Consider the following 16,043-nt stretch of genomic DNA (forward strand, 5'->3'; position numbering starts at 1 on the left):
TAGCTTCGAAAAGTTGACGATTCCCAAACTTATGTGGGTCCTTAATTGACAAGTTCTTCAAAAGATGGCAATGCAGTGATTAACCCAGATACGCTGTAAACCAGGCACAAAAGGAGGGAAAAATGCTTACTGAACTGTTGCTTGTATGTTTCTAAATGTCTTCATCGAGCGCTGATGATGTACAATACGGGGCTGCTCTATGAGCAAGAGCCCGTGTTGGCATAAGGCCAGCTAGTCTTAAACAACAACAACAACTACACTTATATATTGCATCAATTACGAAATATATCGTTCGGGTCGTTTTTCGTTGTTCATAATTAGTTTCAGAATTTTTTTTCATAAAATGAAAATTGGTATCACTTACCACAGGTGAAAAATAAAACTGCAGGGAAAACATTGTTATACTCAGGTTTTTAGGTATTTTGTCCGAATCATTATGAACATTTCATTATGTTTAAATATGAACAGTCCTACCAACCGTGTAACTGCGAGACCACCGAGAGACAGCCTGTTCCATGTTTTGTGACGTCAAGGATGGTCGAGTGGCGAGCACTGACTACGCTGCCAGACGAAAGAAAATATAAACAAAACGTCACTAAAATCGACCGTTTTTGGTTTGCCAGTTATTAAGTTACTTTTTTTTCTCGTCTACACTAATTTACTGAATAGCATGTCCGTCTGCACCTGATAATGTAGACCCCGCTCTACTGGGCTGCTCTATGAGCAAGAGCCCGTGCTGGCATAAAGCCAGCTTAATCTCAAACAACAACACAATAAAGCATCAGTACCCAGATACCTCTCTCTCTCTCTTGTCTTCGCATTACCAGCTCTGACGAATAATCAGATTTATTCAGTCATTAATCACAGCTGTTTAAATACGAATTTCACCACAATCAAGTGATTAAATGACTGACCATCTAAAATTATTGGCAAAATTGAAATAACTAGTTTTATAACATAAATGCTATTGCAGTGTTAGAAGTATATTCAGCAGTATCAGCTCTCTGGAGTTATTTAATATCTGCTTAAGGATATTCATATCATGAACCTCTGTAGGAATCTTGAAATCTCCAAAGTGACGTACTTCAACGACATGAAAAATATATGTACTAGTACTGTGCAGTTAGCCTCAACTGAAAGTAGGGCATTGGGTGCGTACAGTATGGCGTTTTCATTAATCTGCACTCAAGTTTTACTGGTGGATGAAGAAAGATGGTCTTTCAATATTTTTACGCGTATATATGAGCACTGAAACATAGTAATGAAATGAGGGTAGGATAGGTTAGGTTAGATATGAAATTTCTTCTGTAGGCTTCTGTTTTGCACCAGTCTAATTTTATTCATCTTAACCAATCAAGGTCCAAAGGTTTGACCCTTGCCTTTGACTACTGTCAATGGCAACTTGCCGATTTTCCAATCACTATATGTACTTAGATGTTGATGAACCTATAACTTCTATGTCGGTGCAATGTAACTTCTGAGTATCTTGTCTGAAGGTTCATCGCACAGTTAGGTATCATGTTTTGCAACATTCTTGCAATAATGATCTTTACCAAATCTAGGCTACAGCATGCTTTGCTAAATTTCTAATGGGGTTTCTCTGCACTTGCAGTATGTGTGTGTTGTTTGGAATAGGCTACACTGGGTGTTGTTTGGCAAAGGCTACAATAGGTGTTTTTGATATAAGCTACCCTGTATTCGACTGTGTTAAGTCTAGTTTATATGAATTCATACAAAAAAAACAATCTATTTCTAACCAGTCTGTTGGAAAATATACCCTTGCAACTGGATTTTTACTGATTTTCCTGATGTTTATTGCTGTTTTTGCCAACCTTAGAGGACAGTGCCGGTCTGTCACAAGGGACGAGTAAATTAAGTAAAACAGGATTACAGGATTTTATTAAAATAATAAACATTTGAACCATAACTTCACACACTGTAACCGAAAAAACCCCTGAAATTACAAATTAACTACCCACTGGCTCCTAAGAGGCACAGTTCATTTACTTGAAATCATAGCTAATATACTATACTAACTTTTGCCATGGGTCGGGGAATAGGACATTACTACTTACTGTACGTTGCTTGGTACAAGGCACTACTCAATGACATATGGTGACAAATGATCTAGCCGGGGACCAGGGAGAGAAACTTGCTGCTGCTACCTCGTTCGAGTTTGTGGTGGAGTGACTTCTGCATTGGCGGGATCTGTGCTGCAGTTAGGCTTTTGCCATTTCTCTAGATTTATTCCCTGGCCCCGATAGGACATTACAATACAATCAACGGGCTGAAAACAACACTCACACGAATCTTTCCAAGGCCTGGACAAACAGTTTTCAAACAGAAATAATTATGATCGTATTTAGAAAGAACCATCGCGTTTTTGCCGCCAGCCAAAATGTTCTAGAACTTCCGAGGCGGGAATTCAGTAGATTCCAGTCGAGGAAAGACTGTGCACTCGTCTTTTCATGACATCCTCCACCCCTTCGGGAAAGGGAGGAACCCAACTAGGAAGAGTAGGTATGACTGGTGAGGCCGCGGCATGGATTAAACTAGTCGTGGCCTAGTCTCGATTGCAGCGCTATGTTTCGAGTTTAGCTCACGACAACTAGTTACACTTTAATACTAATTCAGGTAACACCATAAGTAATTTTTTTTTATAATCATGAAATACCCCAATACATCGAAAATCAATCAGCAAATATGCAAGAACCAACACACTCCAGATAAGGGCAACCTGCAGTCATAAGCAATACAATCAGGCAAAGCCAAAACTCAATAATGCAATGGGCAGTACAAGCAAATAAAGAAATTCATTAATAATGCAATAGGCAATGCAATCAAATAATGCAAGACATCAACATCAATAATGCTGTAAGCAATGCAATTAGATAATGCAAGACACCATATGCTGTAAGCCAATGCAAGACATCAATAATGCTGTAAGCAATGCAGGCAGATAATGCAAGACATCAATAATGTTGTAAGCGATGCAATCAAATAAGCAATACATCAATAATGCTGCAAGCAATGCAATCGTTTAATGCAAAACAATCAATAATGCAATAGGCATGCAGTCAAATAATGCAGACATCAATATTGCTGTAAGCAATGCAGGCAGATAATGCAAGACATTAATAATGTTGTAATCAATGCAATCAGATAAAGTAATACATCAATAATGCTGAAAGCATTGCATCATATAATGGAGGACATCAATAATGCATAGGCATTGCAATCAAATAATGCAAGAATTCATACAAAGTAACATGATGATGTTTTCAACATCGTAAAGGTCGTTATTATTGCAACAGCGAGAGATTCTCTTTGTTAAAGTGCGTGCATTATCTAGCATCACCTAATGAATTCCAGCATTGCAGAAAGTCTCAACAGTCGAACAATTTCAATGCTCCACTTGGAGACCTTTGAGAGAAACGTTTTCCATGAGTAAGGTGTGGGTCATGCAGTGGTACATCATGGTCATCAGAAGAAAAATATGACAATTACATCGGTATGCATACATTTTCACATTTTCAATTGCGTCTGCCATCTGCCATTGCTGGATGCGCAGATGAGTAGAAAATACTTGTGTCTTAACTGCTTAGTCCATCAGGGACAACTGGTGGTAGCAGTCATTCCGAATCAAGTGAGAGGGCGTAGGCACTTCGTCTTCCTGCGTACCATGAGCGGGCGGTTGTTGACTACAGCTTCGGCTTCTTTAATGAGGGTGTGAAGTTGGTCTTCACTGATGACAGTGCTGTAAGGCAGTCCTCCAAACACATGCTTAACTACAATGAAGCGCTCAATGAAGCCCACCCTTCCATGGGGACCTCGGCGTCTCAAATTGGAGACGGATCAAATTGGAGAGGGATCCATTGGATCCCTCTTTCTCAGAGGAACTGCTGCATGTCATCCTCTTTGTGTAATCTCTTGCAAAAAGGTGCTGGCAACGTTAAAAGTCAATGCCCCATGTGGGAGAATTGCCACTGTGTAACATTGCCTCTGGTAACAGGTCTTAACAGAATTTAAAGATTTATATAAGTTAGTATATATTGTTGTTTAACCAGACCACTGAGCTGATTAACAGCTCTCCTAGGGCTGGCCCGAAGGATTAGATATTATTACGTGGATAGGAACCAATTGGTCACCTAGCAACGAGACCTACAGCTTATTGTGGGATCCAAACCACTTAATATCGAGAAATTAATTTCTATCAGCAGAAATAAATTCTTCTGATTCCGCGGCGGCAGAGCCGAGATTCGAATTTCGGACCACCGGATTGCCACCGAGCGAAAACCACTTGTCCAATGGGGAACTAAAGATTTATATAAAATGATTATACTACATAAAATCAATTCTCTGTAAAGATTCATATGAATGGTATTACCGTAGTAGAACTGATTTGATTTCAATATGAAATTGCCTAAACCATTTACAACTATTCAACACTGATGATTCTTAAAGAAGGAACTAGTTTAATAGTTTTTTTTTTTTTATAGATGTAAGGTAAGACATACTATTACTTGCTCATGTTTCATTTCATATAGGAACTGTTCGAGTTAAGACTCATAATGGCTCGTATGATAAAAAATGAACAGGGAAGAGATATGCTTGTCGATGAATTGCAATTCATGTATCATAAAGACAACGAAAATAAGAGGCACCAAATATTTTATTGGGAATGTTCTCAAAGAATGCAAAAGAATGCAAAGCAAGATTGCATATGACCGCACTGGGGGGGGGGGGGGATAGAAAATGTTGAAATTTTAAAGTATGTTAATGAGCACTTTCACTCTACGACCAAAGATGTAGATGAAACCGAAAGTGTTCAAGCAATCTTAAAGCCACTTCTGCAACATCTCATCAGTCGAGTCGTGTACTAGTATCACAAGCGGCTGCAACCTTAGATGAAGCTAGACTTTCTCTATTACCTTCTGTAAATAGCATTTACAGAAATGTTCTAAAATGAAGGCAGAAGCATGCAAATTTTTCCGGCTGTTTCGATGTCACGTACAGGATCACCCATAACACAAGAACTTACTGTTCTAGACACAGGAGAAAAGTTTCTTCAATTTGATTCTGGAATTCATGGTGCAAATCACATACTTATATTTATTTACAACTGCAACAGGTATGGAAGATCTAGAGGCTCAAGAACTGGGCTATTGATGACACATTTAAAGTGGCTGCTGAAATAAGATAATCTGAGTATTTGCCCTCTTACCAAACAAGCCTGAGTCAACACACAGAAGACTCTATGATAAAATGAAAGAGCTAATTGATTACGACCCTCAAAATTTCACGATTGACTTTGAGATGGCCTCTCTCAATGTATTTAAAATACATTTACCCTAGTGTTAATTTGAATAGTTGTTATTTCCACTTTTCGAAGTCGTTATTCAGGAAGGTTGTTGATCTTGGTTTATAAAGAACAATACTATATCGATAACGCATTCTCTTTTTGGACGAGGAACTTTTCTGCCCTTGCGTTTGTGTCACTAGGAGATGTTATTGAGGTTTTTAAGGATCTATCAGGGGATGAGAGTATACCATAAATTTATCTCATACTTCGAAATGACTTACACAGGGGTATTAAGAGGAAGGAGAAACACTTAACGAAGAGATCAACCTATGTATGTTCTCAGTTGCTTTTTGGAATGTCTACAGTGGAGCTGAACTATCTTTACCCCGTAGCTACCAATAACTGTTTTGAATTTTTCCATAATGTTCTAAATAAATCCGTGTAATTGTGTAAATTCTTCTACCCCTAACCTTTTGAAACTAATTCTAAACCTAACCTTTGAAAACTAATCCCTACATTGAAACAGGAGGGAAAGCTTAGCTACAACTAAACGTGTTCAGTTTTGTACGAATAAAGCGTATTGTTGACATTACGGAAACGATAATGATATATTGTTGTATACGAAACCTGCTGCATACAATATGCGCAGATTTTTTTAAATTTATAAATAGCAGATAATTTTTAAATAATCATTTTATATTTACCTTATATTAAAATACAGAATTGATTTCAAGATATTGTAACACCTTTTAGGTAATTTTTAATGCTCTTTTAAATAAAACTTAAATTTTTCGAAAAATTATCCTTAACCTGAATTTTAGTTATTAGACCTGAAAACACCTGGGCAGTTTTCTCAGTGGCAGTGTTCACACATGGCAATGATCCCAGTGGCAGTGTTCCCAGTGGCAACGTTCATACATGGCAATGTTCCCAGTGGCAGTGTACCCAGTGAAAATCCTCCCACACGGGCAATGTTCCAAGTGGCAATCATCCCAGTGGCAATTCTCCTAGGGCTGTTTTTTCTCATCTCTCCCCCAACTACCTCTCTGTAATTTACATTATGAAATAAAATACCGTTTTCCACGATATTTTTCAATGCCAGCAGCTAATTGGAGGGTTCATAATGGAAATGATTGCGAGGTTTAACGTAATGACCATAACAATGGTTAATTTTCCCCAACGTTTTGTTAATAAGAGCATGAATTATTTACTGGGTTTGTAGGTTAAACTGTGTGTTTTGATTTTGATTGCCTTGTCTTAACTGTCCGGAGTCGATACGAGGGGTAAATGATTTTAGAGAACTTGATAGTAGGTCCATTATATTGGGTGAATCAACCCCAAGAGAGACAAAGTTTACTTAAATGGGTGGAGTCGCCTCCCACCTGGGTTAAAACTACGTAGGTCCTGGGTGGGAATGGATAAACCTTTCAGCGTTCACCTGTCACGGGGTAATAATAAAGTGAAAATCTCCGTTTTCATTAAGACACACCAGTGAACCAAAGTAGACTTGAGAATATGCATGTTGCGTTGTTGGCTGCAAATTTAGGTCTCGGGAAATTATGAAGGAATAAGGTGTAATTTTAAATTTTTTCCCCCAAAAAACGAAGAATTACAAAATGAACGGGCGAGGTCATGCATAGGTAAACAAAGATGTGGCATGTATACATCGAAGGTACTTGTAGCACTCGTAAACGACTGTCCCAATTCTAAAAAATACAAGTAAAATCCTTTTTTGGAAACTTCCTCAAAATAGGTATGTAGCTATATGAAAATAGTGTCACTTTATATTAATGGTAAGTAAAATAAATCAAGATGCATGGAACTCTCCTCATTCACTATAATAAAACGCCTCAGTGGCGTGGTCGGTTTGGTCTTTGACTGACACCTTGGTGGCAGCGAGTTCGATTCTCGGGCATTCCATTGAGGGGTCAGAGATGTGTATTTCTGGAAATAGAAGTTCACTCTCGACGTGGTTCGGAAGTCACGTAAAGCCATTGGTCCCGTTGCTGAATAACCAATGGTTCCATGCAACTTAAAAACACCATACAAACAAACAAACAATCATTCACTATAAACTCAGTACGGTACAAGAATTACTACATCCTTATTACTGGCGTTAGATTAGTAGAAACGAAATTGTAGTGTAATATACATACAGAAACACACACACACGCACAATGATATTATGATAGTGATAGTAGTTTCCCCCCAAATTATATTCTTTTTTTCCTTATGGAAACTCTCCTGCTGACGCAATAAGGAGGTAGCCAAAGCTCCGCCTGCAGGGGGGTTTCAGGGGAAGTGAGCAGACCTTGTCTCTCTTGGCCTTGGGGTGATAAGGTTAAAGGTCATACGCTCTTTACCTTACTCCCATTCATATAACTTAAGAAAATGCAATAACAATAATTAAATGAACACAGAATCTACAAAAAACCAGCATATGTATAACATCCAATATTGCTAAATATTAATAATGTAATGATAGACAAGAAAGGTGGCCGGAGACGGGGAGTCCAGGATAGTAAATACATATCGCTTGACTGAAGGGTGGTGAAATGCTTTGAAGTGTGAGTCTCGGTTGGCATATCTGCAACGCTGAATTTTGAGGAGTCTGGTCTTGATGTATGTACAATAACTTGTAAATCTTACATATGCCAAATTTCATTTTCATTTCATAAAAAATCGTTGAATTGACATATTTTATAAATATAAAGGGGGAGGGGGAAAAAACACAATTTAACTGTGTTTTTTTTTTTTTAACTCTGTTTGAGAGGATTTATTCACAAATTTTTTATGTTGCTCTCTATTTATATTGGTCTAATTGGTTAATTTGTTTTCTCCTGCCAAACGGAATTTTGTAATGTTACATATCAACTCGACTGCTTACTCGCTGTCAGTAGTACCATTTACTAACTATTTTTATAACGAAGCACATTGTTTTTGTTTTCCTATTTTTCTTGACCATGAGGAGTAAAAACATTTTTCTTTCAAGGGATGAATGATTTGGTCCTCAGGCATACAGCATCAGAATCAGGCCAAGTGGACAATGGTATGAGGCCAGTCAGCACTGAAATAACCAATCATATACATTGTTGATTATAAAAAAATCTGATAGCACACAAATCCTTATTAAAATATCATAATGATTATAATAGGATACTCAGATATATACAAGTCAGACAAGGATTAATAGCAAACATTTATAAGTTTTTGATATCAAGTATCTTTCAAAATTTTGATTATGATAAATAAGAATAATGAATAATTTTGTCTTTTTGTTTTTTAATGCTGTGTACTCAAAACATAAAGGCCTCCAAATATCATGTGTAAAAGAAAACCGTGTTCAGACGGAAAAGCATGGTGCAGGCTGTGCCACAAGAAAAAAATGTAGTACCATAATTCTTAGAAAAAATAAGAAATGAATGATAATAATTCAAATTTCCTTTAAATGTAATATTGCTTAATGAAGCTACCAGGATACTGATTGCCCACATGATAACTATTAGTAAATGATTCACTTGTTGGATTAAGATTAGGCCAACCTTGTGCTAACTCCGGGGCATCCCTCAAACGAGCAAGTGAGGAGATACTGTCAACATGGCACATTATGCTCCATCCTGGCAAACAGTTTCCAGATACCCCTTGCTGAATACTGCCGAATGCCGAGTCTGAAACATTAAAGCCTGGGCCACACATTGACAATTTCAGACTGCACATATCGTAACGGCCGAAATTTTGCTTTTTATGATTCCATTACCATCTCAATACAACCAAGTCGCCATGGATAGGCATAAATCGTAACCAAGTTGCCGAGTTTGACGATTTGGCGCCAGTGGTGGTGACTATGCAAGGCTGCTAAGTATAGTCGTCATCTTCCATGATTACTGTCTAAAGCTGCCCTGTCATGGCACAACATGCAACAATTTCATATGGCCTTTCGACTTATGGTACTTGATTATGCAATTTGTAAATAGCAATGGCAAGTTATGGCATCCAGTGCCACATACACCATGTACTAGGCAATCTCACAGCATGCACAGTGAGTCAGTGTCACATGTATCAGCGGCCTATAAAGTTCAAGGGCTTAATTACTTCCTCTCACCTACTTCTGTTTTCAATTTTGAGCAAAATATATTTTGGATTCAAGATTATCTGTATTCTCGATATAATTTGAGATCTTATGATTTAGCTAAATATGACACTGAATACAACTTAACGAGAATATATTTATGTCTTGTTGAAAAGGATTGCTGCTTCAGCTTCATTAATTTTATGTCAAAATCTTCTCTATTTCCTTATCAGAGACTTTTCCGTGTTGCTCAAACTGGCAAGCAACGTGCCAAAGGGATTATCAAATCTGGCTGGGCCATGTCTGGTATTCTTTATTACTATTCCTATTACAATCTACTCTCTCTCTCTCTCTCTCTCTCTCTCTCTCTCTCGACATTTCGCCCAGATCTGCTAGGGCATTATCACAGTGATGGTTGCTGTAGGACTGAATCTCGGTGGTGAGTCCTTCCCTATGTATAGTGTTCATGCGAGCACTCTCAGGTGCTCCTGCAGGACCCAGTGAGGGGTGTCAGGGTTTTCATTGGCTGGCGGCCAGGCATTCCTTGAGATATGGGCAATCTTCTCAGGTGGGTGCCGTCACTGGGAGCCACGTTTCCATTGGCTATGACAGTGGTGACGTCACTCCTTGTATTACTAGCATTTTCATCAATGTTGATCCCTTCCTGGGCTCTGGTGTTGTCCTCTGGAGGGGGGGCTGGGCCTTTCTCACACAGGTGGGCAGCAGGAAGGGTTCTTGTGTCCTATTCAGGATGGGTTTCTGTTCCAAGATGAATAATGCCACAAGGAGGTGTAGGCATCACTGATCAAGGGCTCTACCAATTATTTCGGTGTTCCTGACAATGTCCTCTCGCTTGACATGCTGTTGATGGGCAGTGAGGGCGTGGTGTTTGATGGTGCTGTTCTGTGCATTGCATGAGATCCTCTTAGACTGTCGTAATGTTGTCATACCAATATAGATTCCAAGACATCCCTGGATAGGGCATGTGTACCAGTAAACAACCTTATTCTACTTCAGGGGGTCTCCTGCAGGATGGACGGGGTTCTTCCTCATAACTAGGTCTCTTGTCCTGTGGTTCTTATAATATATTACCAGTGAGAGCTTCTTCCTTTCCTTCGTAGGGGTGATGTTCTCCATTCATGATCTGTCTAATGCATCTTTCTTCTTCCATGGTGCATGAAGGACTTGTAGAAAAGGAGCATATCCTCGGAGGGGAGATTCTCCTTATTCTCTTTGTCTGCCAGGTGCCATTCATTTAAGGCTTTCTTTATCTCCCTGCTAATCATTTTGTTTGGGTAATCACTGTTAACTAGCATTTGTGTGTGTGTGCCCTGCCACGATGGAATGTCGCAAGAGAGAGAGAGGAGAGAGAGAGAGAGAGAGAGAGAGAGAGTAGATTGTAATAGGAATAGTAATAAAGAATATTGGAAATGACCCTACCAGATTTTCACTATCCCCTTGCACGTTGGCTTGCCAGTTTGAGCAACACAGAAGAGTCTCTTATAGGAAAGTAGAGAACACTATATAAAATTAATGGAGCTGAAGCAGCAATCCTTTTCAACAGGGCATGTTTGAGAGAGGGTCTACTACCAAAATATACAAACATCAGGCTGCATGACTCCACAGCTAGAAAAGAAGAAGGGACCAGGACCTTCAGGACGTCCCTCCTGCAGAGGCAACTTCAGGAGAAGACTACCGAGATGAAGGCCTTGCATGAGGGACATCACCGCCTGCTAGAGGAAAGGGCGGAAGTATGTTTGGAAGCTACCCAGCCTGATCCCACTAACAAGCAAGACAACCCCAATCCAGTCTACCAATCAAGACACCAGTACCGGATGAGACAACAGTGCCAGGAGGACCGGCAGGAGGACCACCAATGGGGAGACCACCAGGAGCACTCTAACTTCATAGAAATCAACTCCTGCCTTACCCACCTGCAAGAGGAGGATATGTACAAGTGAGTCAGAGGTATGACTCGCAAGCTCGTAGACTTCAACGGCTGGTAGATATGTATCCAAGAGAAGATCCATATATACATAATCCTCACTCAGTACAGACCGACCCCTAAACAAGACGACCTACTCAACCTCGGCCTCAACTGTCACTTCATGAGTAAACCTAAGAAACATGAAAAGTGTATGGAGACAGAACTGCTCCTTAAATCCATGCAACAGTTAGAGGCCAAGAAGATCCTCAAGACCAGAGATGCAGTTCAACCTCTCCTCTCCTGCTCACAGAAGCCCAGATGGACAGAGGGAACTACACTAGCGGGATATTTACCAAAGACGCTGCAGCAGATCTTATGAAGAACGAGTATATTATGATACACCCTGCGGATACAACAACTGCCTTCTTGCTTATCAAGACAGAATATTTTGAGAAGTTGGATGACATCTTAGCAGACACCTCTAAATTCAAAAGATTGATGAGAAATGCTACAGAAGACATCAATCAGGATGCTAACCTTATCGTTACCACAGTGAACGCTGCAACAAATGCTACTCACCTCCCATCCATCCAAGGAGACTACAGGCTGGGGTATCTTTACAGTAACATAAAGACACATAAGACCAGAAACCCCTTATGCCCTATCATCAGCCAGATGCCTGCCTCGACGTATGCCTTGTGAAAACGCTTGAACAAAATCCTGATGCCATATACCCCCACGAATTTTGCCTTACTTCTTTGACGGAGTTCTTGCAGAAAATCTGGGATTCCCCTGGCGATGGTACGATGGCGTCCCTCAACGTGGAATCCCTGTTTACTAATGCCCTCGTCGACGAAACCATAGGTATCATATTGGAGAAGGTATATAGGAACCCCGACATGGAACCTTTGAACATCCTGGAACAATCCCTCAAGGCACTCCTGGACATCTGTATGAAGAGAGCCCCCTTCACACCCCAGAGACAGATGTACCACCAGAAAGATGGTGTGGCGATGGGCTCCCCCTTGGCCGTCCTCTTGGCTAATTTTTATATGGATACTGTCGAAGAGAGAGTCTTTTTGCAGCACAGACGTCCACGGACGTATGCCAGATACATCGACAATATATTTATTCAAACTGAAAACTCCGAAGAAGAGGCCGAAGCACTTCTCCAGCAGTTCCTGAACAACAGCATACTTAACTCTACAATTGAGTTCAGAAGAGACGACCGGCTACCCTTCCTAGATGTTCTAATCACAAAGATGATCACGAAGATGACCACTACTGTATGTACAAAATTGACTAACCAGGGACTCTGCCTGAATTTAGAGAGTGAGTGCCCTGCGAGGTTCAAAACCACCACCATCAGGGCTTTCGTCAGGAGAGCCCTTATGCACTGTTCATCGTGGCAGGGCACACACACAGAATTAGATCGAGTACCACAAATGCTAGTTAACAATGGCTATCCAAACAAAATGATTAGCAGGGAGATAAAGAAAGACTTAAACGAATGGTACATGGCAGATGAAGAGAATAAGGAGAATCCCCCTTCCAAGGATATACTCCTTTTCTACAAGTCCTTCATGCACCAGAGATATAAGGAAGAGAAGTGCATTAGACAGATCGTGAATGAGAACATCACCCCTATGGAGGAAGGGAAGAAGCTCTCGCTGGTAATATATTATAAGAACCACAGGACAAGAGACCTGGTAATGAGGAATAACCCTGCCCCTCCTGCTGGACACCCCCTGAATCTATATTGGTAGACAACTTATGACTGTCTAAGAGCATCTCATGCAATGCACAGAACGGCGCCATCAAACACCACGCACTCACTGGCTACCAACAGCATGTTTTTTAGCTAGAGGACATTGTCAGGACCCAAAATAATTGGGGAAGAGCCCCTGATCAGCGACGCCACGCATCCTTGAGGTGTTACTCATCTTGGAACAGAAACCCATCCCAAATACGATACATGAGCCCTTCCTGCTGCCCACCTGTGTAAGAAAGGCCCAGCCCCCACCCTCAAGAGGATAGCACCAGAGACCAGGAAGGGATCAACATTGATGAAGATGCTGGTAATACTAGGAGTGACATCACCACTGTCGTAGCCAATGAAAACGTGGTTCCAGTGATGGCACCCACATGAGAAGGTAGCCAGCCAATGAAAAACCCGTACACCCCTCACCGGGTCCTGCGGAAGGACGCACCACCAAGATTCAGTTCTACATCAACCATCGCTGTGATAATGCCCTCGTAGATCTGGGTGAAACGTCCACGAGAGAGAGAGAGAGAGAGAGAGAGCAGAGAGAGAGAGAGAGAGAGAGAGAGAGAGAGAGAAGATTGTAATAGGAATAGTGATAAAGAATATCAGAAATGACCCAACCAGATTTGAAGATCCCCTTTGGCACATTGCTTGCCAGTTTGAGCAATACAGAAAAGTCTCTGATAAGGAAAATAGAGAAGACTATATAAAATTAATGGAGCTGAAGCAGCAATCCTTTTCAACGAGACACGTTTGAGAGAGGGTCTACTCCTGAGAATATATTTAGTAATATAAATATCTTTCAGTTTTAACTTTTATTTAGGAAATTTACAATTTTTCGACATGATTTTATTTAGTGAGTTCATTTCATTGCCATCAAATTAAATTTATTGGCATGTTCAGAAGTTAAAGAATTAAAAATGCATTTTCTATTTTGAGTAAAACGTGTATAATATTAAAGATTTTCAGTATTATTGTAGATATAGATAAATAGGGCACTGAACACAACTTAAAAAAGACATATTTAGCAATAATATAAATATTTTTGAATTCTAACTTCTATTCAGGAAATTTACATAGTTTTTCTATATGATTTCCTGAAGTATGAAAAGGCATTTTCTATGGTTTTCTTATGTCACTGATTCCTGCCAACGAATGGAAACTGCTGGGGAGTTTACATAATCATGAAGGTGGACACGTTGAGCCTCTTCCATTATGGTTGCTGTCTGTCGGTTTGGGAGAGTCAGGCTTGGTAAAATTTTTTCAGACCTCCCTTCACTATACTGCAGTACATGAACCCATTGCTTGTGTATACCCATGTAGTCAGATACCCGATATCGCTCAAGATTTAATACACAACAATGGGGGAGACATTTATCCTCATCTTTAGAGGATGTGATTATTATTCATATTCTTCATCCGAATATATTCTTTGATAGGATCAGTTGAGTGGTTGGCAGTTATAAACACAGTCTTCTCTATAATTCCTGATTTCTTGTATGAGAGAGAAGGTGGGTCACATTTATAGATAAAGCAAAGTTTTTTTTAAATATATCGACTATCAGACCTTTCACTGAAACAAAAAGTTTGGAACTGAACATAAATGTAATAACAGTACTTTTATACTCAAATAAAAGTTAATAGAAAAATATAGGAGCCAATACAATAGATGAAAAATCGAATGAAAATGTGATTTAACACTTGGTAATTTTCTCTGTTCTTTTGCAGTGTCACTTTCAACACCGACTGTGTCGGACCCCAAGAGTTTCATTGCGGAAGACTATGTTAAGAAAGCTCTCAAAGCAGACAAGGGAATCCAGGCTGTCTTAAAATCCTGGAAGGTCGCTGATTTCACCAAACGCGGAGATAACTATGCCAGTGATGTAACAAGTGTACAAGTCAAATATTCCATGAATGATAAGGAAGATAGTGAGGTCACCTATGTTGTAAAGCTGAATCCTCATAGGAATTTTGAAGAATTTCAAGAAGCAGAACCATTTCTCTTTGAAAAGGAAGGCAAATTTTATGAAGAACTTGTGCCAGCATTGAATGAAGTTCTAATGTCTGCAGGCCAAAAGCCTCTTCGCTTTGCGAAGTGTTTCCTTGTTTCCTTAGAAGAGGGAAAAGAACAACTTTATCTTGAAGATCTAAGAGCGAGGGATTTCAAAATGTTTGACAGGAGGAAAGGTATGGATGAATATCACATTGCTCTCGTCATTTCCGAGCTTGCCAGACTGCATGGTGCATCTTATCTCCTGACAAAGAAGGTTCTGAAAGGAGAGTCTGCTGAAGCAAGATATGAATTTCTATCAAAGGACTTTTTAGATTTCACCCCAAATACCAAAGAAATGTTTGTGTCATGGATGCAGAGATGTGTTGATACTGGGGTAATAATGTTGGATAGAATTGGTGGTTATGAGACTGCCAGTGCTTGGTTGAAGTCCTTCAGATGTGAAGTTGAAATATTTTATCTTCAGGGATACAAAGTACAAGATTCAGCAGCATATGCCATGGGGACTGCTGGAACTAACAATCTCCTCCTGTAAGGTAGGCAACATATTGCTACTCAAATCCCTTCCTACTATCTCTCTCACCCTTTGCAATGCCAGCAGACAATAGACGTCAGGCTCCCATATGTTTGAAACACCTTTTTTTGGAGGAAACAAGTATTGTTTTGCACTTCAGACTAGTAGATGATATACTTTTTTTTGTACTTATGAATGTTGACCTACGTATGATAAAAACATTAATTTTGGGCTCTTTGTATGTTAACTCTATTCAGTAGAAGAGTACCTAAGGAATAGGGTCTATGATGACAAAGTCTCTATTCTAGCTGCTTAATCTTTGTACAGTTCTACTCTCATAACTTAAAGGGAAAGGGTCCTTCATGCTCTCTTAATATAAACACACGAGTTGCTGAAAGAGAGAAAAAAAAAGATAATGAAACGCAACTTATTCAGTAGATAACTGACATAAAAAG

At 39.7% G+C, this 16,043-nt stretch overlaps 2 protein-coding genes across 2 annotated transcripts; both read left to right on the plus strand.

Moving 5' to 3' along the window:
- The first annotated feature begins 12,104 nt into the window (after positions 1-12,104).
- LOC135225344 (uncharacterized) lies at positions 12,105-13,064 on the plus strand. The gene has a single exon (XM_064264678.1). It carries the CDS (start codon positions 12,105-12,107, stop codon positions 13,062-13,064), a length of 960 nt encoding a protein of 319 aa, XP_064120748.1.
- A 610-nt stretch (positions 13,065-13,674) lies between these two features.
- LOC135225346 (uncharacterized) lies at positions 13,675-15,609 on the plus strand. The gene is made up of 2 exons (XM_064264679.1): positions 13,675-13,720; positions 14,792-15,609. Exons 1-2 carry the CDS (start codon positions 13,675-13,677, stop codon positions 15,607-15,609), a joined length of 864 nt encoding a protein of 287 aa, XP_064120749.1.
- The last annotated feature ends 434 nt before the right edge of the window (positions 15,610-16,043 follow it).

This window comes from Macrobrachium nipponense, chromosome 13 (genome assembly GCF_015104395.2).
Source record: "Macrobrachium nipponense isolate FS-2020 chromosome 13, ASM1510439v2, whole genome shotgun sequence".
In the NCBI taxonomy this organism is placed as follows: Eukaryota; Metazoa; Arthropoda; class Malacostraca; order Decapoda; family Palaemonidae; genus Macrobrachium; species Macrobrachium nipponense.